A 15,945-nucleotide genomic window follows, 5' to 3' on the forward strand; every position below is an offset into this window, starting at 1 on the left:
AACATCAAGCAAATTGAGAGATTGCCAAAGCCGACTGACACCCCAAACCAAAATAAACGAACGAACGAACGAACAGAAACAAAATAGGATCAATAAACCAATCAAGTTGTTATGTGTTTTTGTTGTTGCTGCTTCAACACAATTAGACCGTGTTGGTGGAGCTCTTGAAAAAGAATATATGAGTGATTGTTTTGATTCTTCAGTAGAGAAATGATACTGTGCCATTGAGAATGCATTTACAAAGATTGTCATTCAAAAGGTAAATGCAAGGCATCAGAATACGTTAATGTACATAGTGCTTTGCACTTGAAATCAAATTATCCTGATCAGCAGGAAGCATGCTTAGAGATGATGCCGTTTGAATGTGATCAGGAACATGCACTGTTTCTGCACGCTTCACCTGTTAACAATACAGGCACTAAATTTAGGAATCGAACCTCCCAAGAGCTGGCAAATTCAGCATTCCTTTTGAGAGTTGAGAACCCTAAAGAATGGTTTATCTGTCAATCATCGTATCTTGGACTCCATGTGATATGGGAACCATTGATAAATACATTGCTAACTACCTGTAAAGCCCCTTATGAGTGGACTTTTCTTCATCACGAGCATCATTGCAACTTGGACTTTGTCACATATGGGAAGCGTTGATAGATAATGACACTGCTAACCACCATGGGCATTGCTGCTAATGTGTAAGGTGATGGAGGCGTTCCATCGAATAGAAGTTGTAGTAAGGCAGTGATCAATAAAGCAGACACTATTACAAACCCCTGTCAGCAACAGTAAATTGCTTAGAGATACTCCCCATGTTTCTTACAAGCAGTCTGATCGAACTTTCAAGCTTTCCAGCACGAGCAAGAGGCAGTTTTCTCTAGAGCAGATGCTAATAAAGTTCAATAATAAGCAACAGATACCCCAAGTACCAAACACACAAGAAAGGTGATGCTACTAAATTTTTATATGAGCATGAACCCATTTGCCAAGCATAGAAAAGGTGCTACCAATTTTCATTGTAAGGAACTACTACTTTCAAAAATGAGTATCAACCTACTAATTTCTGGTTTCTTAAACGCCCTATCTGCAGAGGAGTTTGCACACTGTTGATCTTTCTACAAGTGAATTGAGAAGTGTTGAGCTTGAGATACAGTCAAACTTTCAAAAGCCTCTACAATATAGATCACAATGAACTTAAAGATGCTATTTAAACTACAATCAAAGAAGGGAAAGGAAAAACAATTCACTGTTCTTGGAAGGTTCAAAGAAGCAACATACGGTACTTATCTTTGTCAAGCTACGCACAACCAACTTCAGTTCGAGTCTGGTGAGAGGGCACACAATAGAGGTCCTCAGATTTTCCTTTTTATAAATCTATTTGTGTAGCTCCTCCGAGGTCTATGTACTTACAGATTTGGTCAAACTAATCAATGATCACCTCCAACATATCATAAACACGATATATATTTCTTTGTGATGCTCCTATGATTATCATGTCCTCTCAGGCTCTGTGATTTGACTCATCGATTTTCAAAGAGCAGCTACTTTGAGAGTCTAAGATCCCTACATATGATGTTGCACTCACTAAAAATCTGGGATTATTCAAATGAGGTTCCTGCTGAGCTACGATGTTGATCTCCTTAGAAGATGTCTCAATGTGACCATCAAGGAAACATCATGAGGCAAAATTATCCATTCAGTAAGGATCCCGAACGCTGAACCCACTAAGATCCCCCTGAGAAGAAGCATGTTTAAATTGACAGTCCTGCATTGTCCCCAAACCAAAAGCTAGCTTGCATAAGAATTTGCAAGTCCAGTTGCGCATTTCCAAGAAAATAGGAGTCAAGTGCATAGATAGGCCCACTCAGGCACACTCAGCCATGCTAATAATGAGCATCCAACTTGCAATTTCCAGGACAGTATATGTGCTTCAGCAGAAAATTTAGCCTTGTTTGATAACAGAGGAGGAGTGGCCATCAAATAAGCAATGCACTCAACAGGCATCACTAATGTCTGCCCAACACCCATTCTCCTTTGCGCGCAAGTGCATAATGATCACATAAGCAATGAACACAAAGGGTGTCTCTTCCGTTTTCCCAACATACATTCAATATAACAAGCTCTAACATCTTCATATAAGTAGTAAATTTCATGCATATTTTAGATTCCCAAGGCCCTATTTGGTCACAACTGAAGCTATGTAGTCCAGTGTTATGTGTTTTGTTGCAAATGCTTTGGGCAGATTCACTTGCAGCAATAAGACATTCAGTTATGTACATTGAGCATATTCTATGGACTATGCATTGCAAATGTTGTTGATACCTTGGCATTTAGATGCAAAGCCATGTATTGAGCCAAATTACCTATAACTTTAACAGTTTTTTAATGCTACTAATTACCCTTACCAGAAAATAGCAACTATCCAAGAAGTCCTAGGAAAAGAGAAGAAACAGAAGTTCCCCTCTCATCGCCAGCATCGATGGGGATGCCATCAGTTCTCATTGGCTGTTTCCTAAAGGCCAAACGTGAGTGCAAGCAGTCAACAACATTGATCTCCCATTTAAGAGGAGCATCAATGGTCCCTTTCCAATTGTGACTTGCTCTATTAAAATACAAACACCCAAAAGTTACAGCAACCATTGACCAAGCACCTGCATAGCACCCATGTAATATGTGCTGCAGCTTGCCTCATCCGACAAGTGATTTGCATTGCTGGTTGATAATACAAGTTGTGATTTCAAAAAAAAAAATGTACTCTCTTGATAGCACCAAAAGTCAATGCACACCACTCAAGCTAGCTCCACAGCATTCATGTAACGTTTCAGGAACGAGAAAGTCAAGCAAACAAAACAAGAAACATGAAGATCACCCACAGTGAAAGCAGAAAAATCAGCAGTAGTCCAAGAAGCTATCATTTGATTGATTATGACAAAAGAGGGGAAATGGAAAACTCTAGGCAAAAAAAGCTACAAGGCACCAAGCTACAGACGACATCATCAAGAAGCAATTAAATACATAGAACCACATACTCTAATACCTCCTAGCCTTCCAATTTTGCAACAGGCATAACTTTCTCAGAAGTGCCTGCACAGGATGTCCTAGTCCAAAAAGATCAGGTCAACTTCCAAGCAATACAAACATAATGAATTCAAAATCCAGAGGTTTTAACTTAGCATATTTTGATGTCTGCATGAAGTATATAGAGAACGATTTTTATTTGTTTAGACATTTTTTATGAAGTGATGAAAATGAGTTTAGGCAGGTTACCTTCCTCACGCCACCAGCTGCAGTGGTGACCAAGCCCACCAAAATGCCCCCCACTGCATTTGTCAACACGGGTATCTACCAAAAACAAAACAAGGTCAACACAGATATCTACCAAAGAGGGGAACAAAAAGACTGCATGAATTGAAATGGCAGAAAAAATTTGCCGATGTGGTGTAGCTCATTTACAGGAAAGAAGCAACCTAAAAGCTTCTGGTGTAAACCAACCTGTGTTTTCATTGTCTTTCTATGTTGTCGTGAACAAACACTTTTCCGGAGAAATTTATGCTTATAACATGTGCTTTGTGATTATAACTGCTTTTGAGAAGTAGGTGGCTCCATTAAGTCAGCATATTTCAGTTCAGTGCCATTTATGGCTATCATGGAGGGTCCAATTGAAAAGTGTAATTGTTCAGTTGGATTATCATTGACCATCAGTCTGTTGATGTGAAACAGCATGGCAGAGCCAGTCTGTAGTTTATTGTGAGTGCCCTATAAATCATATGCTACATAAAGATTCACAACTGGTGAAAACATTGGAACAGGAACAGGAGGACCCATTGTCGTTCATGAGATCTAAGATTTGGTCCTAGTATGTGTATGAAAAGGTGCATAAGACCTTTCTTACGAATCCAATACAAATGATAGGTGCATCTAGATATCATACACTAGAACCAACCAACAATCTTAGGAACATGATACTGCTGCAATAATGCATGCCAAACTGCTGCAGAGTAAAGACAGCAGGTCTAAGAATCCCTTAGGGCCATCCTCAAATGAGAACTAAGCACCTTTAGTGCACTTTCAGCCATGTAATGTTCTAAGCCAACAAAATGAACACATCTATGTGTTGGATACATTTTTTCCACATGTTAGTGCTTTAATAGATAAGTTTCTTGGTGTCATGTGACCATAAGTCCATAGAATGAAAATAATAGAAAGATTCCACCTACACTAGTGTTTCACCGGTATGCATACAGAACACTAATCACCTGTCTTCATGGGATGTTTAGTCACTTTGGTAACATATCAAGGAATCTTCACAGGATTTTCTAAGAACAGAACTACACTCTAAAATAGTCTGAATATCTGAGATTAAGCTCTAAGGATCTAATGAGAATTTTGGATGAATCTAAATACATGCAAGGACTTATTTTGAGTCATGCAAGTCGTCTGAGCTGAAAAATATAAAAAAGTGACGCATTTCTAGAAAATAAGCCTTTACGACTATTCTAGGAGGATTTTTGCTATTCTGCCCATGTTGGTTGTCGATCAAGTCTATTCGCTTCAATTTGAGTACCTGGATGACCCTATTTGGAGTTCGTATGACAAAGTTAAGACCAAAACAAGTTGCAGCTAGGTGTAAGGCCTGTACAAAACAAAAATAGGGAAAGCAAAAAGTAAAGCAAGAAAGGCAAAAGCTAAAGCTTTTAAGTATGAAAGGCATGGAGAAATCATGTGTACAAGAAGCATGAATGTATGAGGGAAGGCCTGGCCTATTTTGCCCTTGACTATGATAAAATATGGTTGATTTATGTCTAGACTATGAGGAAATATGATCTGCATATTCATGGGGTGTGATTTGAAGCTAATGTATGATAGATATTGGGTTATGCAATTATACTTCAGGATTCATGATGAAATATGTCCCTAAATCAATAAAAGCTATAAAAATACATTATACGCATGTTCATTTTCATCCTTTCTTTCTTTTTCCTCTTGCCGAATTTAATATCAAGAATGGTCCACTCACAATGATCCTTGAAACACTTTTTTCTCATGTCCAAAAAGTACAAATCTTTGTTGTTAACAATAAAGGACTCACAACATTGAATTGGAGCACAAAGAAGATACTTCAAAGAGTGGCTCTTTACCTTGATCTACTAATCGTGAAGTTTTTTACTGAGTTATCCATTCAACTGCTAACTCTTAAGTTCAGATCAAGTCCCCATATACTAAATTCCAAGTAATAAATAAAATTCTGGAAGCCAGGAACATTCTAGTCTATAAGTAAACTTCTAGATACTCTTGGTTTCAGAGTTTTGTTGAAGTCTATTCCGTGGAAGGTGAGATCTCTCTGTTAAAATTATACTTTTTTTGGACTACAAAAACGACTTCTTGAACACATGTTCTTGTCCACTCAATATCGGACCCTAAGATGTACAAAACTTTATAAAATCCCTACCTGAACTTAAGCTTATTTCATGATTACAATGCCAATGTCTAGCAATTGCTCAGCTCCTAGCAGGATTCTTAATCCTTTTATACTCCCTTCTTAGAATTGGGCATGTGTATGTATAATTCATTTACACATTGCCTTATAAATGAGACTTGATGATAGTCTCAAAACATAGAAAGATCTCACTCTTTATATGGCTGATGGCACCTAGCAGTCTAGCAGTTCAGGACATGGCAGAGTAGGCACAGAGACACTCTTCTGGGGTTGCCCCGGCCGTCAGAAAGTCTGTAGGAGAGCTCTCACGTGGGTTTGCTAAAACTGGCCTCAGGAACCCTAAAGACAGTATACCCTAAATGTGCCAAAAAAAACAGAACACTTCAGCAACTTAAACATTCAACAAGAGGGCACTAGACTGCTCTTGCACAACATCTGGACAATTGCTAGCCCCAAGCATGCGCCCCTTTTGGTATTGTTTTAGATCACTAAAGGGGTTGTAGAGCTAGGGTACAAATTGCTAATTTTTCAGCAATTTCTCGCAATAATGCCTGATGTAAGGCTTTCTTTTCAAGTTTCTTTTCAAAAAAAGAAAATTCTATTAATAACTCTTGAAGAAAAAACACGCTGAGGCAAGACACAAAGTGCAAGGAACTTTTTAAAGAGTAACTAAGTACATCACAAATCCAGTGGTTGTGCAGACAACCAATCTAATGGGCTATAATGCTAGACCATCTCAGGGGCAGTGTGCAAAAAAAGGGCCAGAGTCCCACATCCGCAAGAAGGCCTCTCTTCTCTTCCTCATCCTCTCAAAGCTGCCGTGTATCCCCTCCCATCTCCTACAGAGAGTGTGGATGATGTCTATCCAAATCCTGGATAGAGTCTCCATTGTAGATACATCCTAATTCCTCAAGGTCAGTGGCATGACTGCCCCTGACAATCCAAATGTACCAAGTTATGATGTTGGCAATCATCTCCCATCTATGAGTGTCCTTAAGTCCGCTGTGCCTACGCGGATCCTACTTAGATGTTGTCCAATGATAAGGAAAGAAATGTTGAGAAACCACTTCTTCAGTTTATACACTTCATTTAGGGTTTCGCACTGATAGTCCCAAAAAGGGCTGGTGTCCACAATTTGGCCACTTTTTCAATGGGTGCCCACACAGTGGCGCACCACCCTAGACAGCTTATGCCTATTAATAGGCAGTCACTCCATTCATTCTTCACTACCTCACCACTCTCTTCAATCACTCTTCACCCCTCTTCCTCCCTCATCAGACACCGTTTACTTCTCTCACCAGTCCCTTCCACTGCCCTCACACCCCTTCAAGAGAACATTGCAGTCCGTGGCTTGTGGCTGCCTTCGCCATTCCTCTTCAGCTTTAGGCGCCCTGTTCCATCATCAAGTCTTGCATTCGGAGCATCTTTCACTGGCCTCACCATCATTTGCTTGGCATCAACACCCTTCTCCATCACACTCCACCTTCACCTGCGTTTTTCAGTGTGCAAACCTTCTCCATGTCTGGCATCATCATCTCCAGCTTGATGTCAGCATCCTAGCCTCTAGCAACAAAGCGTCAGTGATTTCATCACTTGTCTATTACAGGGGCTGTTGGGACCTGCATTTTTGCAGCCTAGCTCCTCCTTCATCACCTGGCGTCACTCATTTGTCACAGAGGCTACTGGGACCTACGTTTTTGCAGCCCGGCTCTCATCCTCCATTTGGCGTCATCATTATCCACCTGGAATCAACATTTCGGCTACTCTCCCTACGTTTGACAACTCCGACACTCTGGGATTTGCGTTTTGCTGCCCAAGTCACTCTTCAACATCAAAGGACTGCGGTTCACTCCCTCGACAACTGGTGATCATCTTCCACATCTCCAACACCATCAAAGGATTGCAGTTCACTCCCTCGATAGCTATCCTCCACCTTCTAGTGATTACTTCGATAGCCCACTGCCCGAAGGACTGCGTTTCACTCCCTTCACTGTGCGAATTTCCCATTCGTGCTACCGCCTGATTCAAACAAGAAAGTGGAGTTATCTTTTCAGGTTCGGCTCTGTTATATCCGCTTTTCTTCTCATAGCATGATTTAGTGCATCATCACACTTTTTTCTTGTGTTTCTAAGTTTCTCTTTTCTCTCAGTGTTTTCCATACACTCTGTTACTCCCCACAAACCCTACTATCTCTCTGCATTTTTTCTTATTTTTGGCATGGTATTAGAGCATACTTGTTATTTTTGACATGATATCAGAGCGCAAAAGCTCAAAGAGCTAAAGACCCTGTTCATCAGAGAAGGCACAGATAGGTTGCACGTTTGACATCATCTAGTGATTTTCCCCTTCATTTCCGTTGCATCACTAGCAGACAAAGATACCTTTCTCTTCCTCTCCCAACCACCCTCCCTTTTACAAGTTGACACTCTGGTGCTATGACTTCTCCACAAGCAAATGGATAGACCATTGGGTGCTCCCCTTCTAGTTGACCGAAACCCCCACCAATGCTTGTCATCATAGACCTTTGCTCCCTACCCTGCCAGATTATATGCATCTACCCCTCAACACTCAAGTCACCTCTCTCTTTTGGGCCACAGAGTTTATTTTGCACCGGCTTTCTAATTTTTATGCTCAAGACAATAAGACGCATCCAATACACACTAAGTCCTTTCGAGCCACAAGAGGATCGACCACTATCACAACCTCCTTGCAACCGCCGCAATGCGCTACAAAGATTGCTTCTACTTCTTCTAGGGTTTCAAAAATGCCACCTAAACAACCCGCAGTTCTGCAATCCGCTACCTTGAGAGATAGTGATTGTTGGATACCGTCCCTTCAGCAATCCGCTCCTTCGAGAGAGAGTGATTGTTCGACCCCTTCTATTACTTCAGTTCCGCAGTTCGCTCCATTGAGAGACAGCGATTGTTGCCCATCCGCTTGAGCCTCCCGTTTCCCCAACCTCGACTACTCAGGTTCAATAGGCCACCTTTGGGAGTTCTTCGATATCTTCAAAACCCCAAATACCTTCTTCGGCACAACCGACGGCACTTCCTTCATCATCAAATGGTTCAAAGTCCGTGATCCATGAGTTTTTAGATTCTCAATCTCTTGTAGAGGGGGCTTCTACTTTTTCAGCTTCAAAAGGGGCCCCTACACCCCCACCCTTTTGGGGGGGGGGGGGGGGGAAGAGGGCACCTCCTCATCATGACGTTCACCTTTACTCTTTGGGAATGGCTGTCTTTGAGCAGTCATTTCTCCTCCCAATACAGGGATCTTCAAAGACCACCTAGATCGGCACCTTGGCGGTTCAACCGCAACTTGTGACGAGACCTTTGAATTCCTTCCAGCATGGAGTTATGAAGCTAGTAGCTTCTCTCCCGAGGTTTTGTCAGGTTCTACAATTCATCCCGTCCATTGTTCCTTACTATAGGTTACCTTTCAAGTGGACATCTTGGATCTCCAGGATTCTCTACCTCTTCATCATATCTCTCTTCGCTTATCTTTCTTCCTCCCTTTTTGAGCCTCAAAGGGGGTGCTGAGAAACTACTTCTTCAATTTACACACTTCATTTAGGGTTTCGCACTGACAGTCCCAAAAAGGGTTGGTACCCACATTTTGGCCACTTTTTTAGTGGGTGCCCACACAGTGGTGTGCCACCCTAGACAGCTTATGCCTATACGTAGACAGTCACTTCATTCATTCTTCACCACTCCGCCACTCTCTTGAATCATTCTTCACCCCTCTTCTTCCCTCATCAGACACCCTTCACTTCTCTCACCAACCTCTTCCACTGCCCTCATATCCCTTCAAGAGAATATTGCGATTTATGGCTTGTGGCTGCCTTCACCATTCCTCTTCTGCTTCAAGCGCCACATTCCATCTCATCAAGCCTTGCATTTGGAGCATCTTCCACCTGGCATCACCATCATCTGCTTCTCGTCAACACCCTTCTCCATTAGGCTCCACCTTCACTTGCATTTTTCAGTGTGGGGACCTTCTCCTTGTCTGGTATCATCATCTCCACCTTGACGTCAACATCCTAGCCTCCGGCGACAGTCTACATCACTGAGCGTTAGTGATTTCATCACTCGTCTATTACAGTGGTTGCTGGGACCAGCGTTTTTGCAACATGGCTCCTTCTCCATCACCTGACATCACTCATCTCTCTCACAGAGACTACTGGGACTTGCGTCTTTGCAGCTCGGCTCATCTTCCATCATCTGGCTTCCTCATTATCCACTTGGCGTCAACATTTGGGCTACTCTCCCTACGTTTAACACCTGCGACAATCTAGGATTTGCGTTTTGTTGCCCAGGTCACTCCTCAACATCAGAGGACTGCAGTTTGCTCCCTTGACAACTGGTGATCATATTCCACATGTCCGACGACATCAAAGGACTACAATTCGCTCCCTCAACAGCTATCCTTCACCTTCCAGTGATTACTTAGATAGCCCACTGCTCGGAGTTGTGTTTTGCTCCCTTCACTGTGCAAATATCCCACAGGTGTTGTCACCTCATTCAAACAAGACAGTGCAGTTATCTTTTGAGCTTCAACTCTGTTGAATCAACTTTTCTTCTCATAGCATGATTCAGTGCATCATCACCATGTTTTTCTTGTGTTTCTGATTTTCTCTTCTCTCTCAGTGCTTGCCGTACACACTTTATGTTACTCCTTGCAAACCCTACCGTCTCTCTGCATTGTCACTTATTTTTGACATAATATCAGAGCATACTTGTTATTTTTCACAAGAAAGATCCCCTGTCATGAGGATATGTATTTTTGAAACCTCACTTAACATGTGGATTAATTTTTAATCACATGGTTAAGTAAATGTTGCACATGTGAGATGTAATTGGGATTAGAATAAATTTACGAGCTTGGGAATAGAGAAAATTGTGGGATATCAAAGAAGGCAAAATTTATAAGTCATGCCGCACAGGTACTTGGTGGTATTTGGTGTCAATTATTGGCCTAGGTCATTCATTTGGCCATAAGTGTCAGTTGATGACACTAGAGAAGTAGTGTTTAATAGTACCTAGTGTCAATCTGATGGTCAAAGATGACGCAAAGACACTTAGGAGTGGAAGATGCCTAGCCAATTTAATTATTGGCGAGTCAGATTATTTTTCAGGGTACCAAAATAATTATTAGATTGATTTTCAGTATTTAAAGACTGAAAATTAATATTTAATTATGGCTAATGCTGGAAAAACCATTTGGGAAGGTTGCCACTTGTCAAAAATGCCCATGCAAGACTGAAAAACGTCTTTAGAGATTGGAGAGAGGCATTTTTAGTGTATTCAGCCTACAAGACAGAGGGAGGAGAGACTGCTAGTTTGATTTGCAGCCATTGGAGAACCTTCTGAGGCTGCCAAGGGCAAGAGAAGACCAATCAATAACAGGAGACAGCATCTACGGGCTGTTGAGATAGAGCAGCAGCAATAAATGACTGATTTTTTTCAGTTCTTTGCATCTACAAGCTGTTGTGGCAGGGCAACAGCTGCATTTGACTGATTTCCATTTATTCTTCGCAACAAAACTCTGAATTTTCTCTCTCTACAGTTTTCCCTCTCATCTCCCAGCCATTTCACAACCTTGCTCCAAAGATCTCAACGTTTGGACCCTTGGAGCCTGAGAAATTCCAAATTTCTCTACTATAAACCCTATTTTACAGTAGAAATTAGAGTTTAGCAACAGCCTCAGGAAGCATGAAAATAATTGGAAGCTCCAAGACTTAGATTCAACAAGGCTGAAGTTGTTTTTAGTCTATTCAAGTGGAGGGACCAACAAATAATTAAATTTAGGGCATTTTCCATCTCCATCAAAGCGAGTGAAGGCCAATTGATTGCCCGAATCAAGGTGCAAATCAGATTAAAGACTTGCTAGTGATTTTGAACAGCAAGGGAAGTTGGAATACCAAAAGGGATTAGGAAAATCCCATTGTAAATCAACTTCTTCTTCAATAAAGCTAAAGAAATACTGAAAGGGGTGCCAATTTTGGGGCCAATCGGGTGTGCATTGTCCAAGATCAATAGGTAAATTTGTGTTTTCAGATTTGCATTAATTGTTTGTTGCTGTAATTAAGTTGTAATCAAGGATTTACCACCCATCCACAAAAGGAAGGCTGGTAACATCCCCCCTGCACATCCTCATAGGCACATGGTGGGCCACTATTTGTGACCTAAGCTACAACCCCAAAGTTGCCACCATGGTCTTTGATATATTGGGGAATATCATCGTAAGGGGCTCTCCTCCATATCTCCTAAGCTCATCTAGGGATGCTTACTAGCTCTCGCATCTTTATTTTTCAACTCAAACCAACTCTAGACTCTCCAAAAGCCCATTTGTAGATTTCAACCTAGTAAACCCTAAACATGGCACTATCATTCTGTGCCCAATTTCTTGGAGCAACTATCATGCTATCCAAGCCTACCCCCTTGACCCACTCCAGTATTTACCTCTCAAACTTGGCCAATCTTCAAAAAAAAGTCTCCAAAAAGTACTTTTTTTATAACAAAAGTGCCTAGAAAGTGCTCAAAAGCTAGTGTTGAAGAGAGAAGAAGAAAACAGCAGCAAAAGCTCCTAGTTATGGTACTCCAAGGCTGTCAAGCTAACCATAATCCCCACCACATTGATCTAGCTACTTTCCTAACTCAAAAACAAGCTAGACCTTCAAATTTCCATGGCTAGAGGTCTCAAATTCTCCAATATAACAAAGGATACAACCTCCAAACAGCTTGTTGCTACTCTAAGGGAAAGAGAGAGAGAGAGCTGAAAATGGCAAGATAAGCGTTTCCAAAACTGATCTCACATGGTAACTTATGATTTAAGATTTGGGGGTGGTCCAAACTTTCAATGAGCCTACCCACAATTAAAGACTTAAGTGGAAATAGCCTTGCTGCCCTAAATTTGGTAAACTTTCCTTTTCTCTCTTTCCTAAAGAAAAGAGAATTATATTAATAACACCTTGAAGAAAACCCTCCTAAGGTAAGACACAAAGTACAAAGAACTCTCTAGAGAGTAGCAAAGTACATCACAAATATAATGGTGGGTGAACAACCAATCTAATGAGCTATAATGCTAGACCATCTCATGGGTCATATGAAAATGTGCCAAATTCCCGAGTCCACATTTTGGGCATGCCATTTGAATCTTAATAAGGGAATGACATTAAAAAATTTTGCATGCCTTTTGGGCAACTGAAGCTTGACTTTTTCTCTCATCATCTTCCTCATTCAAGCATGCAAGCTTGGGAGAAGCCATGGTTGGCTTAATGAGTCCCATCTCTGGCCTTCTATACAAGGAATAGTCATTTCTAGGCTAGAGCAAGAGGGATTGGTTTCTAGTTGAGATGAAGACGTTGGATCGCCAATCATCTTAAAAGTGGGTTGTCATTCTATCCTCCACAATTGGGAGGTGGCAAACCTCACCACCTGAATGTCACAAACCAGATACGCCTCTTTCCAATGTGCTTTCAGAAAAGTAGAGAGATGGGGAAGATGGACGAATATGTGGCATATAAATCATTGGTTAACTATCAATTTTTGTTGTAGACTAACTTCTATGGATAGCCAATGGCCTCTACAGTGCTATGATTGGACACACCACCAACATTGGATACCTGAATTGATTCATTCCTCAAGTAAGCCTACAAACCCTAGAAAGAAGGTAGTAAAGCAACCATCAATTCAACTCCAAATCGTGCTTTGCTTGGATCAATTTATTATTTTCTTGTGACAAAATTGTCCAAGTCGCACTATAACATGTGTCAACATGCATCTCATTGCTGAGTACATCCATAATGATGACGGCATTCAACCAATTCAGCATGAATCTGCTACGATTTGGCCTAATCAGCTGAAACCCTAATTTAACCCCATCAATAGACCTGATTTTGTCATCAATTAGCAAACTCTTTGCCAAGAGCAGTGAGTGTAAGTAAATGGTAGGGTTTGCAGGGAGAAACACAGAGCCCGCATAGCAAACCCTAGGACACATAACTCAAAAACAAAGAAAATGAATGAAATAATGAATCAGGTAATGATAATACCATGGAGCCTTAGGATTCACTATCTCATAGACTAGTATTGAGGTAAGCAAGTTGAGTCGATGATGTCGATTAGAGCTCGAAGATGATTCCAGTGTCTTGACTGATTAAGTGGTAGCACCTATGGATGAAGATGCTTTGTGGAGGGAGTGAAACATAGTCCTTTGAGCAAGAGAAGACACCAAGTGGTGAACAACAATAGTAGAGGAAGCGGAATGTAGACCTCAAGAGTTGTCAATGATGAAAATGATGTTGTGGCTGCTATCACGGCTACAAGGCCAGCATACTAGAGGAGAAATCACAAAAGTGCCAATGAAGATATCTCTATATGAGTGGCTAGAAACAAGTGGCTACTAACTAGTGCCTCAAGAGAAGAAAAAAATGTAAATATGTTGAGTGAATAAGAGCTCCAACAAGCAATGCATGATTGATCTTGAGTATTGCTTGTTGCTAGAGAACAAAATGCTACAAAAACACGGAGATTGACAGCTCACCAAAAAAAAAAACACTAATGGTGACTGCTAGGTGTCCTATTTCAAGGACATAGTGTTAAGCTTTAAAAATGTATTATAAACTAATTAGCTCTTTAAAACAGCCCCAAAACATGTAAATTACCCAAAGTTTCATTAAATGGTGCATGGTCCTAGAAAGCATCCATGTCCCATAAGCCAAACCCTAATTTGGGAGGATCCACTTATCTATAAATAGACAATGTCACGGGGACGTGAAATTTTGAGATGCTTTAATATTGCCAATTACATTTGATTAAGTTACTAATCAAATGTGCAAGGTTGTTTAGCACATGTGATGCACATTGCAATTATTTCATGTTAACATGCCAAGGACCCAAAGCATGTAATGGGTGTCAAAAGCAATAGTTGTGATAAGTTATACCAACTAGGTTTTGGTGGTCACTTTTGGTCCTAGGATAGTTGTTTGGCCAATAAGTGTCAATGGTGACACTAGGGACTAGCATTAATTAATTAATTAATGCAAGTTTAAGGGTCAACAAAGGTTGGGGACCATTCCAAATTGCAAATGGCCTAGCCAATTTAATTATGGATAGGCACATTTAATTTCAAGCAGAATCAAAAGGGCTGAAATTAATTTTAAAGATTCTCTAATTCCGAAAATTAATTAAATGGCTGGATAATGCTGAAAAATGGGTTTAGAAAGCTACCCCTTGGCAAAAATGCCTATGCAAACTGAGAAAACGTTATTGTGGGCTGAGTCTCAGCCATTCAATCAGTTTATAGCCTATGACAGAGAGAGAGAGAGAAAGGGAGCTATTGGTCCATTTTCTAATCAGAGAATAGCAATTTGCTACAGAAGACAGCCATCTGGGGGCCTCAATAGGCAAGAGACAGTAGGGAGACATCTTCTAGGACCTCGCAACAACATTGCTGATTAGGTGACAAAATTTTGGAGGTGCTTGGCAGTAGGTGACTGCATTAAATGCAAGTTGGAGCAGGCAACAGGCAGATTTCAGGGTATTCTCATGAAGAAATTCAGATTTCTCTCTCATCTTGGCTTTCTCTCACCTTCTCCAACCCATTCTCAAGAGATCTCAATATTTTTCAGCCATTTTGAGTAGATCTTGACCAGATTTGGTGGAAAGTAAAATCTCTATTGTAAACCCTAAATTCCTACAAAAATTAGAGTTTAGTAACCACCTCAAGACCTGTGCCAACAAGATAAGGCATCATATACTAAAATCAGCACCTGCAATTTGTTGTATTGTCAAGGATTTCAAATGTCCAACCATCCATTGTAAATTTGGGGCAGCATTTAGCCACTTGAGATCCAATTAGAGCAAGTCCTAAGTGAAAATCAAGGGGCGAATTGCCCAATTTATTTTATGATTGTCAGATCAACAAGGGGCTTTTGGATCATCCAAGGATATCATGGAATCTAAGCTTGTATTACATCCATTGGTAATTGAAGTTAAAGAAATACCAAAAAGGGTGCCAATTTTGGGGGCAACAAGGTATCTATTGTCCAAGATTATTAAGGTGAATTATCCATTTCAATTTATGTTTATATGTTGATTGTTGTAATTAAGTGCTTGATCAGAGAATTACAACCCTTTCCAAGAAGGAATGCTAGTTTCAAACAAGCTACCCACCACTCAACCCTATCCCTTGTCTTGCATGTTTCAATCATTAACTCCACTAGTGGCTCACCAACCCATCACGACTATTGCCACACCATCAACAGCCCCTAGTGCCTTGTCCACTACTGCCACCTACTAACTCCAACTAATGCTGGTGAATAGTTTTTTCTCCTCTTAACAATTGTGTTTATAATTGGAGAAGGCCACCCTACTATCCACCTGTGCATGTTGCAACTTTGTGTTTCCTACAGTGCAAACATGATTAGCATTATCTTTGTTGGCCCGGGTGTGAAGAGATTGCGCAATTAATTGAAGAGAATCAATGAATTAATCAATGCACAATGATACTCG

General features: G+C 40.8%; 1 protein-coding gene across 2 annotated transcripts in view; it reads right to left on the bottom strand.

The window, feature by feature from the left end:
* Nucleotides 1-203: 203 nt before the first annotated feature.
* LOC148010145 (Nucleotide-sugar transporter family protein) overlaps nt 204-15,945 on the bottom strand; it is a 91,537-nt gene continuing 75,795 nt past the window's right edge. Inside the window, exons 6-8 of one of the 2 annotated variants that reach the window (XM_087672912.1) lie at nt 3,262-3,336; nt 567-770; nt 204-400 (exon numbers count right to left, since the gene is read on the bottom strand). In XM_087672912.1, the coding sequence (XP_087529038.1) occupies nt 609-770; nt 3,262-3,336 (237 nt within the window). In that variant the 3' untranslated portion in view covers nt 204-400; nt 567-608. Of the gene's footprint in view, nt 771-3,261; nt 3,337-15,945 lie in introns of both variants that reach the window. The other variant, XM_087672911.1, reaches the window with a different exon arrangement.

Source organism: Lygodium microphyllum, chromosome 30, assembly GCF_053477565.2.
Source record: "Lygodium microphyllum isolate KBCC chromosome 30, Lygodium_microphyllum_v1.1.10, whole genome shotgun sequence".
Lineage (NCBI taxonomy): Eukaryota > Viridiplantae > Streptophyta > Polypodiopsida > Schizaeales > Lygodiaceae > Lygodium > Lygodium microphyllum.